General features: G+C 47.2%; 1 protein-coding gene and 2 long non-coding RNA genes across 3 annotated transcripts in view; 2 read left to right on the top strand and 1 right to left on the bottom strand.

Moving 5' to 3' along the window:
- The window catches only part of LOC140418001 (uncharacterized), a 200,932-nt gene that overhangs the window by 78,766 nt on the left and 96,037 nt on the right, over positions 1-26,129 (bottom strand). The window contains 1 exon segment of the mRNA XM_072501431.1: positions 10,666-11,627. Within this exon segment, the coding sequence (XP_072357532.1) occupies positions 10,666-11,627 (962 nt within the window).
- LOC140422214 (uncharacterized) lies at positions 4,559-7,765 on the top strand. Its single transcript, XR_011947315.1, has 2 exons — positions 4,559-4,668; positions 6,032-7,765. It is a non-coding gene; the product is annotated as an uncharacterized lncRNA (long non-coding RNA).
- LOC140422218 (uncharacterized) lies at positions 16,725-24,762 on the top strand. The gene is made up of 2 exons (XR_011947319.1): positions 16,725-17,365; positions 19,579-24,762. It is a non-coding gene; the product is annotated as an uncharacterized lncRNA (long non-coding RNA).

Raw genomic sequence — 26,129 nt, 5'->3', positions numbered from 1 at the left:
ATGGGTGTTTATGATACTTCGCTTCCTGAAGTCAATGACCAGCTCCTTAGTTTTGCTGACATTTAGGGAGAGATTGTTGTCGTTACACCATGCCACTAGGTTCTCTATCTCCCCCCTGGACTCTGACTCATCGTTGTTTGATATCCGACCCATTAGGTCATGTCATCAGCAAACTTGTAGATGGAGCGGGAGCAGGTTTTGCCACACAGTCGTGTGTGTATAACGAGTGTAGTAGGGGGCTACGTACGCAGCCTTGTGGGCCCCGGTATTGAGGATTATCGTGGAGATGTTTGAGATCCGAACCACTACGGTCGTGTCATCAGCAAACATGTGGATGGATTTGGAACCAAATTTTGCCATGCAGTCGTGTGTGTGTATAGGGAGTGCAGCCTTGCGGAGCTCCTGAATTGAGAACTATCGTGGAGGAGGTGTTGTTGTTTATCCTTACTGATTGTGGTCTATGGGTCAGAAAGTCGAGGATGCAGCTGCAGAGAGAGGAGCCTAGTCCTAAATTTTGGAGTTTTGATATGAGCTTGGCTGGGATTTTGGTGTTGAAAGCGGAGCTGTAGTTAATGAATAGGAGTCTGACGTAGGAGTCCTTGTTGTTGAGATGCTCCAGGGGCGAGTATAGGGTCAGGGAGATGGCTTCTGCAGTGGACCGGTTGTGACGGTATGTGAATTGCAGTGGATCAAGGAATGCTGTGAGTATGGAGTTGATGTGTCCAACATCTCGAAGCAATTCATAATGATCGATGTCAAGGCCACTGGATGATAGTCATTGAGGCACATTGCCTGATTCTTCTTTGGCACTATGATGTTGGTCTTCTTGAAGCAGATGGGAACCTTGGAACAGAGGAGGTTGAGGATGTCCGCAAACACACCTGCCAGTTGGTCCGCGCAGGATCTGGGTGCATGACCTGGGACCCCGTCAGGACCTGTCGCTTTCCGAGGGTTCACTTTCAAGAAGGCCGATCTGACTTCAGAGGCTGTGACGGTGGGTATGGGTGTGTCCAAGGCTGTTGAGACAGTTGACAACGGTTTGTTGGTTTCCTGCTCGAAACAAGCATTGAATGCATTGAGTTTGTCGGAAAGGGGTGCACTGTTGCTGAAGATTCTACTCGGCTTTGCTTTGTAGCCCATTATGTTGTTTAGCCCTTGCCACAATCGACGAGAGTCCCTGTCGTTACTCTGCGACTCTCGATTAGTTTGATATCGTCACTTGGGAGTCCCTGTTGGCTTTGCGGAGGTCATATATAGATTTCTTGAAAACGTCAGTGTTGCCTGCCTTGAACACCTTCAGTTGGGAGTGAATCTCCGAATTAAACCATGGATTTTGGTTGGGTAACGTACAGACTACCTTCTTTTGCTCGCAATCTTCTACACATTTACTGATGAAGTCTGTGACGGTGCTGGCATACTCATTTAGGTTGGCTGCTGAGTTAACATAGAACATAGTGCAGAAGGAGGCCATTCGGCCCATCGAGTCTACACCTTCCCACTTAAGCCCTCACTTCCACCCTATCCCTGTAACCCAATAACCCCTCCTAACCTTTTTTGGTCACTAAGGCAATTTGACATGGCCAATCCACCTAACCTGCACGTCTTTGGACTGTGGGAGGAAACCGGACCACCCAGAGGAAACCCACGCAGAAACAGGGAGAACGTGCAGACTCCGCACAGACAGTGATCCAGCAGGGAATCGAACCTGGGACCCTGGCGCTGTGAAGCCACAGTGCTATCCACTTGTGCTACCGTGCTGCCCTTGTTCTTGAATATGGACCAGTCCACTGACTCCAAGCAGTCGGGTAGGAGCTCTTCCGTTGCAGCGACCTTCTTAACCGGATTCTCCCGTTAAGATTCTGCTTGAATGCGGGGAGAAGGAGCACCGTATTGTGGTCCGATTTTCCGAAGTGCGGTCATGGGATGGATCAGGCGTCCTTGATGTTTGTGTAGCAGTGGTCAAGGATGTTGGGGTCCCTGTTGGGATAGGACATGTGTTGGTGGAACCTTGGCAGTACACTCTTCGGGTTGGCCTGGTTAAAGTCCCCGGCCATGATGAACAAGGCCGCCAGGTATTCTGCTTCATTGTTATTTATAGCGGTTACAATTCATCAAGGGCCTTCTTCACTTCCGCCTGGGGTGGATGTAGACCGCCGTCAAGATGGCAGAAGTGAACTCCGTGGAAGGTAGTATGGACGGGACTTCACAGTCGGGTATTCCAGGTCCGGGCAGCAGTAGCTCCCCAGCGTCGCCACGTCCGAGCACCAGGAGTTGATGAGGGGGCAAACCCCTCCACACACTCCAGGTTCAGCCCTGGATGTGATTAACAGCAGGAATAACAGCAGAATCCAACCCAACACCACTTGTGAACCCTTTGGTATCCCAGCATGTTGGACGACTGAGTGAATCCCTCCCCACAGTGAGAGCAGGTGAATGGCTTCTTTACAGTGTGAACTCGCTGGTGTCTCCGCAGTGTGGATGATGTTTGAAACCTCTTTGTGCAGTGAGAGCAGTTGAACAGTTTCTCCTCAGTGTGAATGCGCTGGTGGGACATCAATACCTGAGAGCCTTTACACCCACTCCCACAGTTGGAGCATTTAAAGGGTCTCTCATTGGTGTGAGTGACATTGTGGCTCAGCAAGTGATGATCGAGTGAACGTGCTCTCCCCGGTGTGACCTCGCTCGTGTTTCATCAGGTTGGATGAGGTTCTAAACCTCTTGGTGCACTGAGAGCAGCTGAACGGTCTCTCCTCAGTGTGATCGCGCTGGTGGGTCATCAGTAGCTGAGAGCTTTTGAAACCCCTCCTGCAGTCAGAGCATTTAAAGGGCCTGCTCTTCGTGTGAGTGACATTGTGGTTCAGCAGGTTGGATAATTGAGTGAATCCCATATCACACACAGTGTAGATGAATGGCCTCTCCCCAGTGTGAACTCGCTGGTGTGTCTGCAGGTGGGATAACCGAGTGAATCCCTTCGCACACACAGTGCAGGTGAATGGCCTCTCCCCGGTGTGAACTCTCTGGTGTCTCTGCAGGTGGGATAACCAAGTGAATCCCTTCCCACATTCTGAGCAGGTGAACGGCCTCCCCCTGTGTGAACCCGTTCGTGTCTCCGCAGGTTGCCAATGTCAGTAAATCCCTTTTCACACTGAGAGCAGATGAAAGGCTTCTCTCCAGTGTGACTGCGTTGATGCCTTTCCAGCTTGCATGGGGCTGTGAATCCTTTCCCACACACAGAGCAGGTGAACGGCCTCTCTCCAGTGTGACTGCGTTGATGCCTTTCCAGCTCGTACAGGCCTTTGAATCCCTTCCCACAGACTTCACATTTCCATGGTTTCTCCATGGTCCGGGAGATCTTGCGTCTCACCACATTGGACGATCAGTTGAAGCCTCGTCCACACACAGAACACGTGTACAGTCACTCCCTGATATGAATGGTGTATTGTTTTTTCAGGTTGTGTAACTGGTTAAAGCTCTTTCCACAGTCAGTGCTCTGTAACAGTCTCACAAGAGTGTGTGTGTGTGTGTCTCAGTGCTTTTCCAGATACACTGATGTTTAAAATCTCTTGAACATTGAGGGGTCCGGGAGTCGAGTCAGGTGGTCAAGAGCTCGGGACACCATTTAGATATGGCATCCCAATATCATGTTAAGTGCAGCCTCGGGTGGCATTCCCCACCAGAGCAGTAAAAGAGCAGAATGCCATTAGTTAGCGGATATGAAGTGAGAAGGTGTTGGTAGATGCAGATACCAAGATCTGACGGAGTAGTTGACGGGAAGGGGGTGGCCTTTGGACGGGTGAAGGGGGCATTGTACGGCAGCAGAGTGAGATTTGGAGTTGTCTACCTAGCAAAGCTGAGAGTCACTCATAACTCGAAGGACTTTTATTTTGAGGCGGTAGAGGCATTCGTTAAGGCTGAAGGACTGAGACTGAGATAAGAGTTGGGATTTGGGCTTGGTTGGTGGGGCGGGGATTGTGTTCTGTTGTTGAGGGTTTTCGATTTGATTGGGGTTTGGTTTCTGACTCTTAAATGGAGTGGGGGGGGGGGGGGTTGTGGTTTTTTCCTTATGGGTGCGGTTCTGTATTGTTTCTTGGTTTCAGGGAGGTGGGTTTTGGGCACGTGGGGCTGGGTTAATGAGGAGTGGGTGGTGAGGAGGAGGGGCTCTGGCAGGGATTACCGCAAGAAGGAAATGTAGAGTGATTAGTGAACGGGAGTGTGATGGGGAAGGGCCGTAGACATTGGAGCCTGGTCAAACAGGTTTCAATGGACCTGGGAAGTGTGAATGGTGGGGGGAGGGGATCGACACTGGGTGAAGTGTTTGCAAGAGGAAATGGATGGGGGGGGGTGAGGGGACTATCCACATGTTACTGCGCCCCGCCCCCGTTCCTGTTCCATCCCAGTCCCAGGCGTTTGGAGACTGGGCTCTGGATGAGTAATGGCGCCCGGCGCTCCCACAATCTGCCGCGCCCCGGAAACCGCTCTATCGGCTGCGCGGGCCTGTGGCCTGGTACTGCGCATGTTCAAAGGAGAGGGAAACTGCGCATGTGCAAAAAGAACCCGCCCTCTGACTTCCGACTGAAATGATGTGGAGATGCGTGTAAGACTTCGTACTGTTCCGACTGAAATGTTGACCTCCACACAGACTGAAATCTCCTCCTGTATCAAACATCTGTGAGTAAAACACTTTCTTTTCTCCCCCTTTCCATTTTTTTTCTCATTCTCACCTTCAATTGGTCACTTGCAGCAACTGAAGGGAAAGGAAGTGAATCCAGGGAGGGTGCAGACTCTGCAAAGCTTGGCCCAGGTCTCTCTCTCTTAAAGACATTGACATCCTTTGCTCCCTCAGCTTGACACATTTATTTGTCTGGCTAAAAGCATGGTCTCTTTCCCAATGTTCACAATTAAAGGGCTGCTTTCCCCAAGAGATAGTTGACATTTAAGGGGCAGTAAATTAATGTCGGACAGAGATATGTCTCGTGTTGTTATGGTACAGATTCTTTTTGGATTCTGGAATAAAGTATATTTATTAATATTTCTAGTATTGTAATATAGTACTGTAGCTATGTTATATATTTCCAGACATAGAATCTGAATTCTCTGTTCCGCTACACCCGTTTTCTGCTGTGGTGCACCCCCGCTGGCAGCGGGATGCTCTGTCCGGGCAGACGGCCAATGGGGTTTCCCGTTGTGGGCACCCCCACGCCATTGGGTAATCCGCAGGCATGAGTGCGCTGAAGGCAAAACATAGGAACCCCGCCCAGAGTCATTACGGCACAGAACAGGTCCATTCAGTAACTTGTCCATTCTGACTCTGTAGACCGATACAATTAGTCCCATTTCCCCTCAATATCTCTGTTCCCAGAAAGTTTATTTCCTTCATCCAATTTCCTTTTGAAATTGTTCATCATCTCTGCTACCATCAGGGCAGCACAGTGGCATAGTTGTTAGCACTGCTGCTTCACTGCGCCAAGGACCCGGATCATTGTCCATATGGAGTTTGCACATTCTCCCCATTTGTGTGTGTGTCTCATCCCCACACCCAAAAAAATATGCAGGGTAGGTAAATTGGCCACGCTAATTTGCCCCTTAATTGAAAAAAAGAATTGGATACTCTAAATGGTTTTTATTTTTAAATCACTGCTACCACCAACTTCAGAGGCGGAGGCTTGAGGGCACTGCCTCCGAAATGAAGCTCCTGCTTGGATCAACCCCACTCTCCACATCTCTAAATCTGTAATCAAACAATACAGTTCTGTACATTACCCAAATATTTAGTCCAGTAATATGGTCATATATACGGCTAGCAGCTGCAGAAAGACTTTCAGGTCCCCGTTTTCAGGACAGGAAGCGGCAAACATGGATTTGCCTTTCAGCCTGTATCAGCACCTTCCGGAGAATTGGGAGGGTGAATATTAGATACAGTGAGAATTGAGGGAGAGTGTGTGGGATGGAGATTTACAGCTTTTTGGGAACAAGAGAGGAAAAAATATCCCATCAAAACTAGAATGATCTGTTCTTTATTTCTATCCTGTAGTGATGATGTTTGTAAACTCATTTTACATCAGACAGTGAGGATTTGCGGACAGAAATCTCAAATTAAATCTCAGATGAAGACCTGCAGTCACTTGATTCATCAGGACATGATTATCATCGGCCTTTCAATCGAGAAGGAAAAATGTTTTTACTGTTCTGTCTTCTTCAAAAGGCTTTAAACATCAGTCTGACCAGAAAAAAATAGAAGACCCAGGCATCTGAGTGAGAGTGTTCCAGTTCACTGACTGTGGAAAGAGCTTCAACCAGTTACACAGCCTGAAAAAACATTGCACCATTCACAGTGGGGAGAAACCGTACTCGCGTTCAGTGTGGATAACTCAGCTGATCATCGAACCTGGAGAGCCACCATGAAGAAACCGTGGAAATGTGGGGACTGTGGGAAGGGATTCTGCTCCCCATCGGTGCTGGAAACACATCGACATATTCACACTGGGGAGAGACCGTTCACCTGCTCTGTGTGTGGGAAGGGATTCAGTCATTCATCCCAACTGCTGACACACCAGCGAGTTCACTCTGGGGAGAGGCCGTTCATCTGCTCTGTGTGGGAAGGGATTCACTCAGTCATCTAGCCTGCTGAGACATCAGCGAGTTCATACCGGTGAGAAGACATTCATCTGCACCGTGTGTGAGAAGAGACTAACTCAGTCATCCAGCCTGCAGAGACACAATGCCACTCACACCAATGAGAGATGCTTTAAATGCTCTGACTGTGGGTGTGGGTTCAAAAGTGCTGCAGATCTGATGATTCACCAGTGCATTCACACTGAGGAGAGACCTTTCAGCTGCTCTCACTGCACCAAGAGGTTTAAAACATCATCAAACCTGCACATACATCAGCAAGTCCATACTGGGCAGAGGCCATTGACCTGCCTTTCTGTGGTAAGGGATTCAGTGATTCGTCCCAACTGCAGAGACATTGCCGAGTTCACACTGGGGAGAGGCCGTTCACCTGCTCTCAGTGTGGGAAAGGATTCACTCAGTTATCCCAACTGCAGACCCACTCAGTTATCCCACCTGCAGACCCACAATGTCACCCACACCACTGAGAGACCCTTTAAATGCTCTGACTGTGGGAGTGGCTTCAGAAGCTCTTGGGAACTGATGGCCCACCAGCGCATTCACACTGAGGAGAGACCGTTCAGCTGCTCTCACTGCACAAAGAGGTTTAGAACACCATCCACACTGCGGGTATACCAGCGAGTTCACACTGGGGAGAGGCCATTTACCTGCTCTCAGTGTGGGAAGAGATTCACTCAGTTATCCAGCCTGAGGACATATCAGCGAGTTCACACTGGGGACAGACCATTCACCTGCTCTCAGTGTGGGAAGGGATTCACCCAGTTATCCAGCCTGCTGAGACACCAGCAAGTTCACAAGTCATTGTGAACCAGGCAGCACAGTAGCAGAGTGGTTAGCACAGTTGCTTCACAGCTCCAGGGTCTCAGGTTCGATTCCCGGCTTGGGTCACTATCTGATGCTATGATTCATTGGAGGAGTTAGATTCTGCTACATGTTCTGCTGTTAATCACATCCAGTCTATCCACTCTGGTTGAGACTTCCTCGAAACACTCTGATAAATTAGTCAGACACGGTTTCCCTTTCACAAAGCCATGCTGACTCTGCTTGATTAGATTATGATTTTCTCAATGTGCTCCTATTACTTCCTCATAATTGATTCCAACATTTTTTTCAACAATAAATGTTAGTCTAATCATCCTATAGTGTCTTGTTTTTTTCCTCCCTCCCATTCTGAATCGGGGGTTGTTACATTGGCAGTTTTCCAATCCTCTGGTACTTCTCCAGAATCCAAGGATTTTTGGAAAATTACAATCAATGCATCCACTATCTCTGTAGCCATTTCTTTTAGGATCCGAGGATGCAGCCATCCAGGGGACATATCTTATCCCCATCAGTTTGTCCAAAATGACTTCTCCAGTGATGGTATTTAATTGCTCCATTCGTATTCTTTAGTATTAAATGGGATAGTCAAAGTATCTTCCACCATAAAGACTGATGCAAAAAAATCTGTTTAACTCCTCTGCCATTTCCTTGTTCCCCATAACTGACACAGCGGCATGGAGGCACATGGTGGTTAGCACTGTTGCTTCACACCTCCAGGGACCCGGGTTCAATTCCCGGCTTGGATCACTGTCTGTGCGGAGTCTCCACGTTCTCCCAAAACTGCGTGGGTTTCCTCCCACAAGTCCCAAAAGACGTGCTTGTTAGGTGAATTGGACATTCTGAATTCTCCCTCTGTGTACCCAAACAGGTGCCGGAGTGTGGCGACTGGCGGATTTTCACAGTAACTTCATTGCAGTGTTAATGTAAGCCTATTTGTAACAATAATAAAGATTATAATAATAAAGAATATTATTACTATCTCCTCAGATGTATTTTCTAAGGGGCCTCTGTGGAGTTGAGGTTACAATCAGATCAGCTGTGAACTTATTGAATGGTGGAGCAGGCTCGAGGGGCCGAGTGGCCTACTCCTGCTCCTAATTCGTATGTTATCACATCCTTTATAATAGATTGTAGCATTTTCCCTCCTACTGATGTCAGGCTAATGGGTCTGTGGTTCCCGTTTTCTCTCTCCCTCCTTAAATAGTGAGGTGACATTTACCACTTTCCAATCTGCAGGAACCATTCCAGAATGTATAGAATTTTGAAAGGTGATCACCAATGTATCCACTATCTCTACAGCCGCCTCTTTCAACACTCTGGGATGTAGAGCATCAGCTTTTGGGGATTTATTAACTTTCAATCCCATTAATTTCTCCAGTACTACTTTTTCACTAATACTAATCTCTTTCAGTTCCTCGTGCTCACTGGTCCCTTGGTTCTCTCGTGTTTTTAGGATGATTTCTGTATCTTCCTCCGTGAAGACAGATTCACATTGTTTAGTTTCTCTGCCATTTCCTTATTCCCCATTATAAACTCTCCTGTCTCTGCCTGGAATGGACCCACATTGTTCTTTGCTAATCTTTTCCTGTTCACATTCCGATAGGAGCATTTCCAGTGAGTTTTTATGTTTTTCCCCAGTTTGCTCTCGGATTCTATTTTCTGTTTATCAATTTCTTGGTCCTTTGCTGAATTCTAAACCAAGTTCCCAATCCTCAGGCTCACTAATATTTTAGCCACTTTGAGTCTCCTCCATTGATCTAATAGAATCTAACTTTTCTTGTTAGCCACAATCGCTTCATTTTGCTGTTTAATTTTTGCTTCTTAAAGGAATCTATATTTTATGTAAATAAAATGCGAGTGGTTGCCTGTCTATTGTCTATCGTCATACAAAGATGAACAAAGAACAAAGGACAGTACAGCACAGGAACAGGCCCTTCGGCCCACCAAGCCTGCTCGGATCATGATGTTTGTCTAAACTAAAACCTTCTGTGCTTCCAGGGTCTGTATCCGTCTATTCCCATCCTATTCATGTATTCGTCAAGATGCCTCTTAAACATCACTATCGTACCTGCTTCCACCACCTCCTCCGGCAGCGAGTTCCAGGCACTCAACACCCTCTGTGTAAAAAAAACCTCCCTCACACATCTCCTCTAAACTTTGCCCCTCACACCTAAACCTCTGTCACCTGGTAATTGACTTTTCCAACCTGGGAAAAAGCTTCTGACTGTCCACTCTGTCCATGCCACTCAGAATTTTGTAAATTTTTATCAGGCCGTCCCTCAACTCCGTCGCTCTAGTTAAAACAATCCGAGTTTATCCAACCTCTCCTCATAGCTAATAGCCTCCAGGCCAGGCAACATCCTGGTAAACCTCCTCTGTACTCTCTCCAAAGCCTCCACATCCTTTTGGTAATGTGGTGACCAGAATTATAGGCAATATTCCACGTGTGGCCTAACTAAGGTTCTGTACAGCTGCAGCATGACTTGCCAATTTTTATACTCAATGCCCCGACCAATGAAGACAAGCATGCCGCCTGCCTTCTTAGCTCCTTATCCACCTGCGTTGCCACTTTCAGTGATATGTTTATTGTAATTTCCCAATCTACCACAGACAACTTGCCCCTCATACCATGATAGTTTCCTTCTGCTAGAAACACCCAGTTAAATTAGGCAAAAGCACCATGTAACCACCATAGCCCATCTTCATGGCAACATGGCTGCTTTGGGAATTAAATATCTTGCAACGTGCAAACACCTTTTCATTCTGTGCTCCTCGTCAAACTTGGAACCAGGTAATCGCAACTAGCCTCAAAAATGGTCAGCCCACCGGAGGCAGAGGTGTTAGACCGGCCAGTCCAGCAGAAAGAAACCCTCCAATCATCACCATTCACCAGATGTCAGAATGAACAAAATGCAGTCCTGGATGTCAGTGAGAGCAGAAACAATAACAACGGAGCCAACATCTGTAATTTATTGTGAACTTGTTGGGAGTCACAACAGGTGCGATGAATCACAACCCCCCCCCCCCACATTGAGAGCAGATGAATGGTCTCGCCCCAGAATTAACTCGCTAGTGTCTCCGGAGTTGGGACGGTTCATTGAATGTCTCCCCTGCTCAGAGCAGGTGAATGGCCTCTTCCAGGTGTGAACTCACTCGTGTTCCCGCAGGGTGTATGGATATCTGAATCCCTTCTCTCACTCAGAGCAGGTTAACGCCTTCTCCCCTGTGTGAACTCGCTGGTGTCTCTGCAGGTTGGATAACCAAGTGAATCCCTTCTCACACTGAGAGCAGGTGAACGGCCTCTCCCTAGTGTGAATTCGCTGGTGTGTCTGCAGGCTGGATAACTGAGTGAATCCCTTCTCACACTGAGAGCAGGTGAACGGCCTCTCCCCAGTGTGAATTTGCTTGTGTCTCTGCAGGCTGGAAAACTGAGTGAATCCCTTCTCACACTGAGAGCAGGTGAACGGCCTCTCCCCAGTGTGCACTCGCTGGTGTGTCAGCAGGTGTGATGAAGTAGTGAATCCCCTCTCACACTGAGAGCAGGTGAACAGCTTCTCCCCAGTGTGAAATCGCTGGTGTCTCTGCAGGTTGGATAACTGAGTGAATCCCTTCTCACACTGAGAGCAGGTGAACGGCTTCTCCCCAGTGTGAAATCGCTGGTGTCTCTGCAGGTTGGATAACTGAGTGAATCCCTTCTCACACTGAGAGCAGGTGAACGGCTTCACCCCAGTGTGAACTCGCTGATGTGTCAGCAGGTTCGATGAAGTAGTGAATCCCTTCTCACACTGAGAGCAGGTGAACGGCCTCTCCCCAGTGTGAACTCGCTGGTGTCTCTGCAGGCTGGATAATTGAGTGAATCTCTTCCCACACTGAGAGCAGGTGAGCAACCTCTTCCCAATGTGAACTTGCTGGTGTTTCCGCAGGTTGGATAACTCAGTGAATCCCTTCCCACATTGAGAGCAGGTGAACGGCCTCTCCCCGGAGTGAACTCGCTGGTGTGACTTCAGGGCGGATAACTGAATGAATCCCTTCCAACACACAGAGCAGGTGAACGGCCTCTCCCCAGTGTGACTGCGTCGATGAGCTTCCAGCTGAGATGGGACTCTGAATCCCTTCCCACAGTCCCCACATTTCCACGGTTTCTCCATGTTTTGGGTGTCCTTGTGACTCTCCAGGTTTAACAATCAGTTGAAGCCTCGTCCACACACAGAACACGTGTACGGTCTCTCCCCGCTGTAAATGTGTGATGTCTTTTCAGGCTGTGTAACTGGTTAAAGCTCTTTCCACAGTCAGTGCTCTGGAACACTCTCACCCGGGTGTGTGTGTCTCGGTGCTTTTCCAGTCACAATGATGGTTAAAACCTTTTGAAGCCGACAGATTGGGCAAACATTTCTCCTTCTAGATTCAAAGTCCAGTGATATCCAGTTCCAAGGAATTGAGAGACTCAGCCAGATCGAGACGTGACGCTTGAGATTTCTGTCTGTAATTCCTCCTCTTCTAATATCCTGTCAAAACAATTCACAAAAGACATCACTGTCAGCACTGGGTAGAAATTCAGAACAGGCAATTCTAGTTCCTCGAGAACATTCTTTCCTCTCTCATTCCTCAAAAGCTGTAAATCTCCATCCCACACACTCTCCCTCCATTCTCACTCTGCTGTATCTAATATTCACCCTCCCAATTCTCCTGACGGTGCTGATTCAGGCTGATTGACAGATCCATGCTCACTGATGCCTGTCCTGGGCACAGAGATCATAACAAATAGGAGCTGCAGTTGGCCATTCGGCCCATCGAACCTGCTCATTTATTCTGTGGGATCATTGGTCGAACTATGTCAGCGACATTATCCGTGTTATTGACCAGAGGCTGAGTGTGCTGACTCAATATCTGTGAGCTCAGGAGGCCGAGCTGAACAACACCATGAAGAGGCTCGATGATGCGGAGGAGAAAATCCTGAACATTGAGCAAGGTGCCTCCTCGGCGGAGGCAAGAATTCAATCCTTGGAGAACCAGCTGAGTGGCGTGGGAGAAGCCTGGCGGACTTGGAGAACGGAGGGTCAGAGAAAGAATATCCGAGTCGTCGGCCTGCCAGAAGGTGTGGAGGGTGAGGCTCCCATTAGGTTCTTCAAGGACCGGCTGCCATGTTTTCCCCAAGCTGGATGTGAAGCCTGGGTGTTTCAAATTAGAAAGGGTATTGGATCCTGTCTTTGAGGCCGAGGGATAGTTTTCATCCCAGGCCTGTAACCATTCACTTCCACAACTTGAAAGATCACCAGAGGGTCCTGGAGACGGGTAAGGTGAGGTGGGACGTGGCTCCATAAGGAATGAGGATTTTCCTTATTCCAGGATTTTTCAACAGCTACGCAAACGAAGCATCGAGACTTTGATGAAGTTTGAAGGGAACTGAAGGCTGCGGGAGTGAATTATGTTGCTTTATCCTGAGACCCTGAAAATTATATTGACAACTCCGTCAAGTCTTTCAATAATCCAACTACTGCCTTGGCCTTCATTAAATCCATGAAGCGCAAGGATTTGGAGGGATGGTTTGCAGCTCAGACTAACTCAGGCTCCAATCTGGACTCTTTCCTTATCGCTGTTTTGTTGTCTGCATTTGTTATCTTTTATCCTGTTGAAGGGAGTTGTTATTCTGGGAGTGCCGATTGAATGTCTTCTTGTCCTCGAGTGTTGCAGAGACTCGGATTATCTCATCTCAGTTATGGTAGATGTGCCGTGTGCTTATTATCCGAGCGTTAATCATGGCAAAACCGAGTGGCGCCATTGCTGAAGGGTGGATGGTGGTGGATGCAGGTCTTCACCGTTGGGTCTAAAATGTGGGTGGGATATTCGATCCCCATTCCCTTGTTGGCCCTTCTTTTCTTCTAATTTTGGAGAAGGTGTCCTGAGGGTAATGACAGTCTGGCCGTGGGGTTAATCCTCCAAGATCCCCTTGGATCTATTGTGGTCGTGATTCTTTTGTATTTTTGTTATTATGGGAGGGTTTGTGTGTTGTTGACTTTATTCTACTCTGGTACAGACAGGGCTTTCATCAGTGAAAGGAGCAGTTTGAGGAGACTTTGGTGCCTGTGGTGTAAAGTGAGTTGGAGGAGGGGGTAATGGAGCACGCCCGATTGTGGCGTGAAAATCAGTTCTTGTTCTCTCTGTCGCCTAACTAATGGCGGCAGTTAATCTATCTCAAATACATAGGCCCCAATTTGACTGACTTGTTCCTCCTGGGCTTTCCATAAGTGAATTCAATTTAACTTAGGCCGGGAGTAGGGCACAGTGGTTAGTACTGCTACCTCAGCACCTGGGACCCAGGTTTAATTCCAGCCTTGGGGGGGCTGTCTGTGTGGAGTTTGCATATTCTCCTCGTCTTTATGTGTGTTTCCTCCGGGTGCTCTGGTTTCCTCCCACTGTCCAAAGATGTGCAGTGAAAGTGGATTGATCACGCTAATTTGCCCCTTAGTGTCCAAGATGTATAGGTTCGGTGGGTAGACCATGATCAATGCACCGGGTTACGAGGATAGGATGGGGAGTGGGCTTCAGTGAAATGCTCTTTCTGAGGCTCACTGCAGACTTGAAGGGGCAAATGGCCTTCTGCACTACAGGAGTTCTATGTCATCTATGTTGTGTGATTCATATTAATTTGATTATGCTGTTAGTCTGTTTGTAATATTTTTGGATTTACAAACTGAATTGTGATATAATCTTACGTTCTTTCCCCACTCACTACTTTAACCTGTCAACTGGTTGTTCAATTGATCCGGCATTTCATCACTCAAATATCTTGTTCCAAATTAATTCTGCAATGTGTTGCTTGGATTTATGTTGGCAATATCTCTTGTTCCGCACTGTGCCCATTTCCCACTATTTTTTCTGTTACTCTGTTGCATTCATTGTTTCAAAACGATTTAAAACATAACAATTTATTAAAAATCTGTCCAACTCATCCGTGAATATATTCAATGACTCCCACACCCACTGGTCCCCATGGAAGAGAAATCCAGAGACTAATAACCCTCTGAGGGAAGAGATGACAGGAAATATATTACATAGCTACAGTACAATATTACAAGGCTAGAAATAATAATAAATGTACGTTATTACAGAACTTTAAATAATATATCTAATCTGTACCATATAACAACACGAGACATGTCTCTGGTATTAATTTACTGTCCCCTTAAATGTCAGCCATTTCCTGGAGAAACCAGCCCTTTAATTGTGAACATTGGGAAAGAGACCATCCTTTTAGCCAGACAAATAAATGTGTCAAGCTGAGGGAGCAAAGGATGTCAATGTCTTTGAGAGAGAGAGAGAGAGACCTGGGCCAAGCTTTGCAGTGTCTGCACCCTCCCTGGATTCACTTCCTTTCCCTTCAGTTGCTGCAAGTGACCAATTGAAGGTCAGAATGAGAAAAGAAATGGAAAGGGGGAGAAAAGAAAGTGTTTTACTCGCAGATGTTGGAGACAGGAGGACGTTTTTCGTCTGTGAGGTCCCAGTTTTGCTCAGTGTCCAGCGTCCGCCTTCAGACAAAGAGGGAGCTGATTGGATGGGGGGGGGGGGGGGGGGAAGAGATTCCTTCGGTTCACCAACTCTTCCGGCGCACTCAGAGGAATCCGCGGTGACGTCTCACGGTTCCAGTGCGCAGGTCCGGCGCGCGGACGCAGCAGCTCCCACTCCTCCGGACAAGGTTTCGAGGCAACCGGCTGACGGCTCCGGCCAGAGCGAGAAGCCTCTGGATGATTTCCCCTCCCCCCTGCACGGGACTGCGCATGTCCAAGGGAGAGGAGAGGCTGCGCATGTGCAAGAGAAGGCCCACCCCTGACCTTCCTGCTGCGGTATTGACCAATGGGAAGAATTAGAACCGGAAGGACTCTTGTTCTCCAGCCAATCAGCGCGCGTGTGTGAATGGAGATTGAGCTTCACACAGACTAAAATGCCCTCATGTCTCCAACATCTGTGAGTAACTCTTTTATTGTCGTCACAATTATTACAGAAACCAATTTACAAGGCTCCAGGCCTCATTGCACTTCAAATTGACGATTAAACACACTTCAAATTGACAATTAAACAGTCACTGAACACGAAACAGCTGCAAGGCACAAGGCCCAATTACATTTCACAGTAACGTTGTAACAGTCATTGAACACAAACAGCTGCAAGGCACAGGGCCGAAATACGTTTCCAAATACCTATTAACCAGTCACTTATCACAACCAGCCGCAAGGCACAGGCCCTACGCATAGTTCAAGTAACAATCGGACAGTCACATAACACGAACAGTCGTGAGGCACAAGGCCACGAAACCAAACGACCGTTCCAAAAGCAAGAAGGAACAGAAAACCACAATACACAAGTACATCGAGGCAACAACCTCTAAACATATAAACAAGCAGTCGCGAGGCACAAGGCCTCGAAACCATACGACCACTCCAAAAGAAACAGAAGAAAAGAAAAGAAACAAAACCCAAAAGTACAACACAAGACACAGGCACATTTCAAGGTGACGACTCTAAACACATAAGACAAGCAGTCGCGAGGCACAAGGCCCCGATACAATACGGCCGCTCCAGTACAAATATGACCCACAGGGCCTCGACTCATTTTAACAGTATCATATCAAAAACCCAATCACCAGGCACCAGGCCTTAATTCACCCCAGAAAAGATTTAACAGGATAGAATCCATCACCGAACACTAATCCCTGCTCACCCACCCCCGTTCACCCCGCCCTGCAGCCGACACCCCGGGGGAAAGGCCCCTCCTCGCTAAGAGCACAGACCTCCGGAGAGCCAGACCCAGGCGCGGCGGAGGAGGGAGGGTTCCCCCCTCCTGGACCCCGCCCAAAGGCACGGGACCATTCGGAGGGAGAGCAGTTTCGCACCAACCAGCGTTCCACCACAAATACTAAATAACATTTCGGTAAAAAACCCGAAATGAGTTGAATGTCATAGGCTGCTAAAGAAAACGAAAGCAAAGAAAACATGAAAACAAAATCCCTTAGTACTCATAGAAAAGTCCATAAAAAAAGAGTCCATTAATTTTGCACGTTCCACATCATGACCCCGACACTCCAGCCGAAATTTCACAAGGAACAACATGTCCTCAAAGTCCTCCAATGGCAGCGGCCAGAGTCACTCCAATGTTGGCAACAGTCGACAACGGGGAAGAAAGTCCCAGAGTCAGTCCCAACCGCCCACAGGGCGTCCAGGGGGGCCGAACCCCCGGAGACCCCAGGAACGGCAGCAACCCACCCCGGGCTGCAGGCCGTGGGCCGCCCATCGGGTATCCACTCCCGGTTCCGACCCACCGCTTCCAGCAGCCTATCCAGCTGCCATCCTTCCTCCATTCCTTCGTCCTCCATTGGGCGAACTCAAAACCGCCGACAGTAAACCTCGCAGTCCGAAGCAGCGTCTCCGCAGCTCAACCGCTGACTTGAAACACGACTGGTCGCAGTACTCCGAAACCGGTCTTCTCCCCTTCCCTCGGGGACCAGGAGCAACGGGCGCCGAGTTGCTGTTTCACCCCATCCAGGAAGCTCCCAGAGGCGGCCTGCCTTTCGAATCGGCCCGGGGGCAGACACCAAGCTCGCACACAACCACCCAAGCCTCCTCCACTTTTCACCCCAGGAGTTTGGACACTGTCGGCCGTAGCTCCCACAATCCCCCGCGCTGGGGAACCCGCTCTATCCGCCGCACGGGCGGGTGATCAGGTACTGTGCATGTCCAAGGGTGAGGGGAAGCTGCGCATGTGTGGAGGAAAGCCCAGCCCCTGACCTTCCTGTGAGGTGTTGGCTAATGGATAGAGTTAGGACCGGAAGGACTCTTGTTCTCCAGCCAATCAGCGCACGTATGTGTGAATGGAGATTGAGCTTCACACAGACTAAAATGCCCTCATGTCTCCAACATCTGTGAGTAAAACACTTTCTTTTCTCCCCCTTTCCATTTCTTTTCTCATTCTCACCCTCAATTGGTGACTTGCAGCAACTGAAGGGAAAGGAAGTGATTACAGGGAGGATGCAGACTCCGGAAAGGTTGGCCCAGGTCTCTCTCTAACACATTTACACCGTTTGCTCCCTCAGCTTGACACATTTATTTGTCTGGCTAAAAGAATGGTCTCTTTCATACTGTCCACCATCCCAATATCTCCTGATACTGTCAGTGCCATCGCAAATGGTTCTATAGCCAGGGCAAACAGCAGTAGGGAGAGCGGGCGCCCCTGCCTCGTGCAGCCTGAAATAATCTGAACTCAATTGGTTTGTCGATACACACGACACCGGTGCCTGGTATAACAACCGGACCCAGTCCACAAAACACTGTCCAAATCCAAACCGCCCCAGGACCTCCCACAAATAGTCCCACTCCACTCGATCAAAGACCTCTGCATCCATGTCGACCACCACCTCTACCTCTCGTCCCTCTGGAGGTATCGTGATCACATTGAGTAGCCTCCTGATGGTGGCCGCCAGATGCCTCCCCTTCACAAACCCCTCTAGTTATCCCCTATCACCCCTGGGTCACAATCCTCTATTCTCGAGGCCAAGATCTTAGCCAATAGTTTGGCATCTACATTTAGCAGGGAGATCGGTCTGTATGACTCGCATTGTTCGAGGTCCTTTTCCCGCTTCAAAATGAGGGAGATCGAAGCCTGCGACAACGTTGGGAGAGCACTCCCAGCTCCCTTGCCTCGTTAAAATCCCTTACCAGCACCGGCCCCAATACCCCAGAGAATTTCTTATAAAATTTCACCAGGTACCCCTCCGGACCAGGGGCCTTGCCCAGTTGCATCACCTCCAGTCCCTCTATCTATCTCTTTCTGAACCCTATTTCCTTTATTTGCTTTTGCTAAATCGCCATCTTTCTTTTCTTTAAATCACTCAGTCATTTTATACTGTGTATTATAATTTGAAGAATTACCACAATTTGTAATTGAATGAAAACTCAACTACTGTATTCGCTAAAGACAATCAATCTGACCTAATCTTGTGTTGACAAACAAAGTTTACCAGTGGCACAAGCTGACAAAGTTCAACTGAACTTTGCCAAAAAGCACAGACTTGACCTCTGTTATTTGGGAACTAAGAAAGGATAACGGATATCCAGGGTTCCGAATAGATAGAGAGATCCATCAGGCTTCTATCTACGGGAAAGGCAGTGGGGCAGTTGAGAAGGGTAAGAAGGGTGGTGTATGAGTAGGGGGGGGAAGGCGAGCAGGATGCTAGTGCACCAGTTGAGGAAGCAGGAGACTGCAAGGGAGACCGGGAAAGTGAAGGATGCTTCTACCAGCACAATTGGGGCCCCCAGGGCCTCCACCTGCTCCTCTTCCATCTTTGGGAATTCCAACCCCTCTAAAGTCTGCCTCATCACCTCCGCCCCGGCAGGGTGTTCCGACTCGTACAGCTTGCTACAGAAGTCCCGAAAATCCCCATTCTCACCCGTCGGGTCCAAGATCATATTCCCTCCCACGTCCTTCACTTTCCCGGTCTCCCTCACAGCCTCGGGCTGAGCTCACAGGTATTGAATCAGCACACTCAGCCTCTGGTCAATAACACGGAGAATGTTGGCAGTCATCATCTTCACCACCTCCGAGAGAGTCCCGGAGAGCGCGGGGTCGAGAGAACTCCTGAGGGTCAGGCCGCCATGTTCAAAAGGCGGCTCCGTTTCCACTGAATCCGCCTGCGCTCCTTTATCGACAGATTTCTGAATCTTACCTTTCCTAATCCCGATGTCTTCCAGAGACATGAGAACAAATATGAATTCAAGGATCAGGTAGATGAGTGCCGGGCAATCAGGATAAATTACGGATTCTAGGCAAGTGGCATCAGAACCTGCGGAAAAGCAGCTACTCCTGCCCCGCATCACATGGTTCCCACCAACAGACAGATTTCTGATGACGAGGGAGTCGAGGGTTATGGATAACAGGCAGGAAAATGGAGAGAAAGCTGAGATGAGGAGGGATTTCTTCACTCGTTGTGGAGCAGGGTGAAAATGGAGGTGTGTGAGATGGAGATTTACAGCTTTTGCGGAGTGAGAAAGGATAAAATGTTCCAGAGGAATTAAAATTGTCTGTTCTGAGTTTCTATCCTGTACTGACAATGATGTCTTTTGTAAATTGTTTTTATAGGATATTAGAAGAGGAGGAATTACAGACAGAAATCTCAAAAGTCACATCTCGATCTGCCAGAGTCGCTCGGTTCATCGAGGCCTGAATATCATCGGCTTTTGAATCGAGAAGGAGAAATGTTTGTCTGTTCTGTTTGCTTCAGACGATTTTAAAGATTATTGTGACTGGAAAAGCACCGAGACACATCCACTCGAGTGAGAGTGTTCCAGAGCACTGACTGTGGAAAGAGCTTTAACCAACTACACAGCCTGAAAACACATCACACCATTCACAGCGGGGAGAGACCGTACACGTGTTCTGTATGTGGTCAAGGCTTCAACTAATAGTCTGACCTGGAGAGTTACGACGAGACCCAAAACATGGAGAAACCGTGGAAATGTGAAGTCTGTGGGAAGAGATTCAGAGTCCGATCTAAGCTGGAGATTCATCGACACAGTCGCACTGGGGAGAGGCCATTTACCTGCTCTGTGTGTGGGAAGGGATTCACTGAATTATCCAGCCTGAAGTCACATGAATGAGTTCACACTGTGGAGAAGCCGTTTAGCTGCTCTCAGTGTGGGAAGGGATTCAGACATTCATCCACCCTGAAGTCACATCAGCGAATTCATACTGGGGAGAGACCGTTCATCTGCTCTCAGTGTGAGAAGGGATTCACTGCATTATCTAGCCTGAAGTCACACCAGCGGGTTCACACTGGGGAGAAGCCATTCACCTGCTCTCAGTGTGGGAAAGGATTTACTCAAGTCACCCCACCTGCAGGCACACCAGCGCGTTCACAGTGGGGAGAGACCGTTCACCTGCTCTCAGTGTGGGAAGGAATTCGGAGATTTATCCACCCTGAGGACACACCAGCGAATTCACACTGGGGAGAGGCTGTTCACCTGCTCTCAGTGTGGGGAGAGATTCGCTCAGTTATCCAGCCTGATGGTCGGCGTTTCTTTCTGCTGGAAAGACTGGTCTCGCAACGTTTCCTCCAGTGGGCTGATACTCTTTGAGCTTTGTTGCAAATACGTGGTTTCCAATTTCACAAGGGTCACAGAGTGAAAATGTGCTGGAAGTTAGAAGATATTTAGTTCCCATTTCTGTTTGGAACCTCTTAAAGCATGCCACGTTGCCATGAAGATGGGCTATGGTGGTTACATGGTTCTTTGTTTAATTTTTCTGGGTGTTTCTCAAAGAAGGAAATTGTTGAGGTATGAGGGACAGGTTGTCTATGGTAGATTGGGAAATTGCAATAAAAGGTTAGACAATAAACAGACATCTGCTAGCATTTAAGGATTTATTACATATTTGCAACAAATACACATTCCTTTCAGGAACAAAAATCCACAGGAAAAGTGATGCAGTAATTCTTCCCACCTACTGAGACACCCAAAGGTTCACAATTGATTGCAGGAGTTGACTTCTGTTATTGTTTCTACTCTCAATTATATCCAGCACTGCATTTCGTTCATTTTCACAGCTCCTCAGATATAGATTCCTTTAACAAACAAAAATCCAACAGGAAAGGTTATGCAACCGTAGCTAACAAGAAAAGGTACAGATTCCATTAGATCCAAGGAAGAGGCTCATAAAGTGGCCAAAATAGTAGTAACCCTGATGATTGGGAACATGTTTTAGAATTCAGCAAAGGAGGACCAAGAAACTGATAAAGAGAAAATAGAATATGAGAGCAAACTGGCGAGAAACATTAAAAAATGACTGGAAAAGCTCCTATAGGAATGTGAAAAGGAAAAGATTGGCAAAGACCAATGTGGGTCCATTCCAGACAGAGACAGGAGAGTTTATAATGGGGAATAAGGAAATGACAGAGAAACTAAACAATGGGTGTCAGTCTTCATGGAGGAAGATACAGAAATTGTCCCAAAAACACAAGAGAACCAAGGGATTCTCACAATTGTCAGCATGAGTGAAAAAGTAGTACTGGAGAATTTTTTGGATTAAAAGTTAATAAATCCCCAAAAGCTGATGCTCTACATCCCAGAGTGTTGAAAGAGGCGGCTGTCGAGATAGTGGATACATTGGTGATCATCTTTCAAAATTCTATCGATTCTGGAATGGTTGCTGCAGATTGGAAGGCAGTAAATGTAACCCCACTATTTAAGGAGGGAGAAAGAAAACAGGGAACCACAAACCCATTAGCCTGACTTCAGTAGGAGAGAAAATGCTACAATCTATTATAAAGGATGTGATAACATACGAATTAGGAGCAGGAGTAGGCCACTCAACCCCTCGAGCCTGCTCCACCATTCAGTAAGTTCCCAGCTGAACTGATTGTAACTGCAACTCCACAGAGGCCCTTTAGAAAATAAATCTGGGAGACAGTTATGGGGAACAAAGAAATGGCAGAGGAGTTAAACAGATATTTTGCATCAATCTTTATGGTTGAAGAGGCATTGAACATTCCATTAATGATAAAGAATAGGGGGGAGGAATTAAATCACTGGACAAACCATGTTAGACAAACTAATGGGGCTAAAGGCAGGTAAGTGCCCTGGCCCTGTTGCTTGCATCTTAAGATCCTAAAAGAAATGGCTACAGAGACAGTGGATGCATTGGTTATGATTTTCCAAAAATTATTTTATTCTGGAGAAGGAACTGGCTTTGGAGAACTGGCAATGTGACATCCCTATACAAAAAGTGGGTAAATATAGACCGATTAGCCTAACCTTTATTGTTGGAAACATTTTGGAATCAATTATTAAGGAAGTAATACCAACACATTTGGAAAATCATAATAAGCAGAGTCAGCATGGCTTCATGAAAGGGAAACCGTGTCTGGTTAATTTATCACAACTTGAGTGGATAGAGGGGAACCGGTAGATGTGTTGTATTTGTACTTGCAAAAGGCATTCGACAAGGTACTTCACAAAAGGTTAAGTTATAAGATAAGAGCTCATGGTGTTGGCGCTCGTATGTTGGGAAGGATAGAGAGTTGACTGATGGGCAGGAAACAGCGAACTGTAACCAGTGGGGCTCCACAGGGATCAGTTCTGGGACCACAACGGTTTATAATGTCTCATAATGATTTGGTGGTCGAAGCGAACATACTGTGCCCAAAGTGCAGATGACACAAAAATAGGTGCAAAGACAAGTTGCGAGGGGGATACAAACAGTTTGCAATGAGATATTGAGAGGTTAAGCAAGTGGACAAAAAGTTGGAAAATGGAGCATAATGTGGGAAAATGTGAAGTTGTTCATTTTGGAAGGGAAAACAAAAGACAGTATTATTTAAATGCTGGAAAACTGCAGAAAGCTGCAAAACAAAGGGACTTGGGGGAACTTGTGCACGAAACACAGAAAGGCAGCAGGTAATCAGGAAGACTACTGGAACGTTGGTCCTGATTCCAAGAGGGTTGGAGTATAAGAGTCGGGAAGTCTTGCTGCAGCTGTGGACCAGAGGGACCCGTCTCAGAATAAAGAGGTGCCTATTAAGACTGAGATGAGGAGACATTTCTTCTCTGATGCTTGAGTCGTTGGAACTGAGAGCTGTGGGGACAGAGTACTTGTCTATATTTAAGGCTGAGATAGATTCTTGATCAGTGAGAGAATCAAGCATTACAGGAAAAGGGCAGGAAAGTGGCAAAGAGAAATGTTGGATCATCCATGATTGAATGGTGGGGCAGGCTCAAAGGGCTGAATGGTCTACTCCTGTTCTTATTTCTTGTGGTATTCCTGCTGCCCCACCCCCATCCGATAACCTTTCACTCCCTTGATGAACAGGAATCTATCCAGCACTGCCTTCAAAATATTCAAAGACTCTGTTTCCACTGCCCTTTGAGGAAGAGAGTTCCAAAGATTCACAACCCTCTGAGAGAAAAAAGTTCTCCTCTGCCTTGAATGTGCAAGTTATTACTTTAAAGTGACTCCAATTTCTAGATTCTCACACAAGAGGAAATATCCTTTCCATATCCACCCTGTCAAGGCCCCTCAGGATCTTGTACGGTTCAATCAAGTCATCTAAACTCCATCGGACACAAGCCCAGCCTGCCCAATCATTCCTCATAAGACCAGACTCCAATTCCAGGCATGAGTCCAGTCAACCTTCTCTGAACTGCTTCCAACACATTTATATCATTCCTTAAATGAGAGCAATACTGTACACAGTGCTCCAGATGTGGTCTCACCACCGATGTCCTGTATAACTGAAGCATAACGTCCCTACTTTTGTATTCATTTCCCCTCGCAATCAAAAATTACATTCTATTCTATTAGCATTCATAATTTCATAATAACATCTGTTATCCTTACCTGGTCTGGCCTACATGTGACTTCAGACCCATAGCAATGTGGATGACTCTGAACTGCCCCCTCAAGGGCAGTTACAGATGGGCAATAAATGCTGGCACAACCTGCAATGCCCACATCCCATGAACGTAATAATAAAATTATATTTAGTTCAAATCAATCACTATAGGGTCTGGTTTAGCACAGTGGGCTAAACAGCTGGCTTGTAATGCAGAACAGTGCCAGCAGCGCGGGTTCAATTCCTGCACCAGCCTCCCCGAACAGGCGGTGGAATGTGGCGATTAGAGGCTTTTCACAGTAACTTCATTGAAGCCTACTTGTGAGAATAAGCGATTATTATTATTACATTATCGTCCGTCTGCATCATTGTTGTGTGTAACAAGGTCAAGGAAGCCATGTTAAACTCCAGCATGTGACTGGACCGTTATTTTTAAAATTAATAGTTTTTCAACCAAACTTTTTCCATAAACGACTGAACTCATGGAAATTGTTTAAACTAACATTGTTCCAGAATTTTGTAAACTTACAGGACATAATATGTTGTTAAAATCTGGCTCAAGTCTAAGTCCCATTGTTCAATCCAATCAAGGTTCATAAGAAAGAAAGGAATGGCCTTCTACAAAACAAGCTCTTTGAACCAATGTATCTTATGTTAATCAACAATATTGATCAGCTACCAGTCAGTAACAAATGACTGAATAAGTAATGAGCTAATTGAGTTTGGATTAATGAATCAATAATTAATTAGTAGTTATAGTGAAAGACTGAGTTTTATTTGCTGTAAAAATGTAAAAGCTTAATTGCTGTGTATGTAAAGAATGTGCAAGAAGAGAAATGTACTGGCAAGAGAGACGTTCAAGCTTATTAGCCTCAACATTTGAAACTGTATGAATAACGGATTGTTTAAATCAGATAAAGGGATAGTATGAAACAGTTCCAATGTATTCATTTTTTTTAAAATTTAGAGTACCCAAATCATTTTTTCCAATTAAGGGGCAATTTGGCGTGGCCAATCCACCTACCCTGCACATCTTTGGGTTGTGGGGGCGAAACCCACGCAAACACGGGGAGAATGTGGAAACTCCACATGGACAGTGACCCAGAGCCGGGATCGAACCTGGGACCTCGGCGCCGTGAGGCAGCAGGGCTAACCCACTGCGCCACCGTGCTGCCTGTTCCAATGTATTCATAGGATCATAGAATTCCTGCAGTGCAGAAGGAGGCGATTCATTCCATTGAGTCTGCACCGACCCACAGAATGAGCACCCTACCTTGGCCCACTCTCCCACCCTATCCTCATTACCCCTTAACCCCACTTAACCCACTCATATTCGGACTGTGAGAGGAAACCAGAGCACCTGAGGAAACACACGCAGACATGTGGAGAAAGTACAAACTCCACACAGTCACCCAAGGATGGAATTGAACTTGGGTCCCTGACGCTGTGAGGCAGCAGTGCTTACCACTGTGCCGCCCCTGTCTACGATACTGAAAGAAGGTGGTGTAAGTAATTGGGGATCCCAATTAAACTAATCTAATGGCCAAATTGACCAATAGTCATGTTACAACAGGCGTGAGGTCCTGGTCACTTTGGGGATAAAAGTAGAGGTTCTGAAGGTCTTGCTGGCCAAGTACTGAAGACTCCCGAGGCCGAGTTCCAAGGAAATTACTGTCAAAGAAGAAGCCGGACTCCCGAGGCTGAATTCCACAAGAATTACTGTCAAACAAGGAGCCAGAGAGGGTTACACTTCCACAGACCGATCACCCACATGAAGTTGTAAATAGTCAATGTCTTAAAGTTGATCAGTAAACTTTTTTGATTTAATAAACTTCTTTTTAAATTTACTATCCAGAGAATTTTGCCTTTGCCTTAATTGGTTAAAGTCTTGTCTGAACTAAAGTGAATTTATTAAATGATAAGTTGGGATGGCTGAAATCAATCAAATACAGTGACCAGCCACATGTCCGTTGTGTCAGAGTGACGCTTTTCATTCCAGCCCCGGGAGACTGGGCCCGAGGTGAGCAATGACGACCGTGCCTCCCACAATGGCCCACGATGGGAAAACCGCTCTATCCGCCGCACGGGCGGGCAGCCCAGGACCGCACGTCCAAGGGAGAGGGGCAGCTGCGCATGTGCAGGATGGTGCTAATCCCATTGGCCAAATTGTCTGCGTTCCATGAGTCAAATTGTCTCCCAGTGCCACGTGACATCGCCTTTCAAGCAGCCGGCAACCAATGGAAAATATTGGAGGACCGGAAGGACTCTGGTCCTCCAGCCAATCAGAGCGCGGGCTTTGTTTCAA

Source organism: Scyliorhinus torazame, chromosome 5 (genome assembly GCF_047496885.1).
Source record: "Scyliorhinus torazame isolate Kashiwa2021f chromosome 5, sScyTor2.1, whole genome shotgun sequence".
Lineage (NCBI taxonomy): Eukaryota > Metazoa > Chordata > Chondrichthyes > Carcharhiniformes > Scyliorhinidae > Scyliorhinus > Scyliorhinus torazame.
This window is presented reverse-complemented; position numbering and strand designations above follow the sequence as displayed.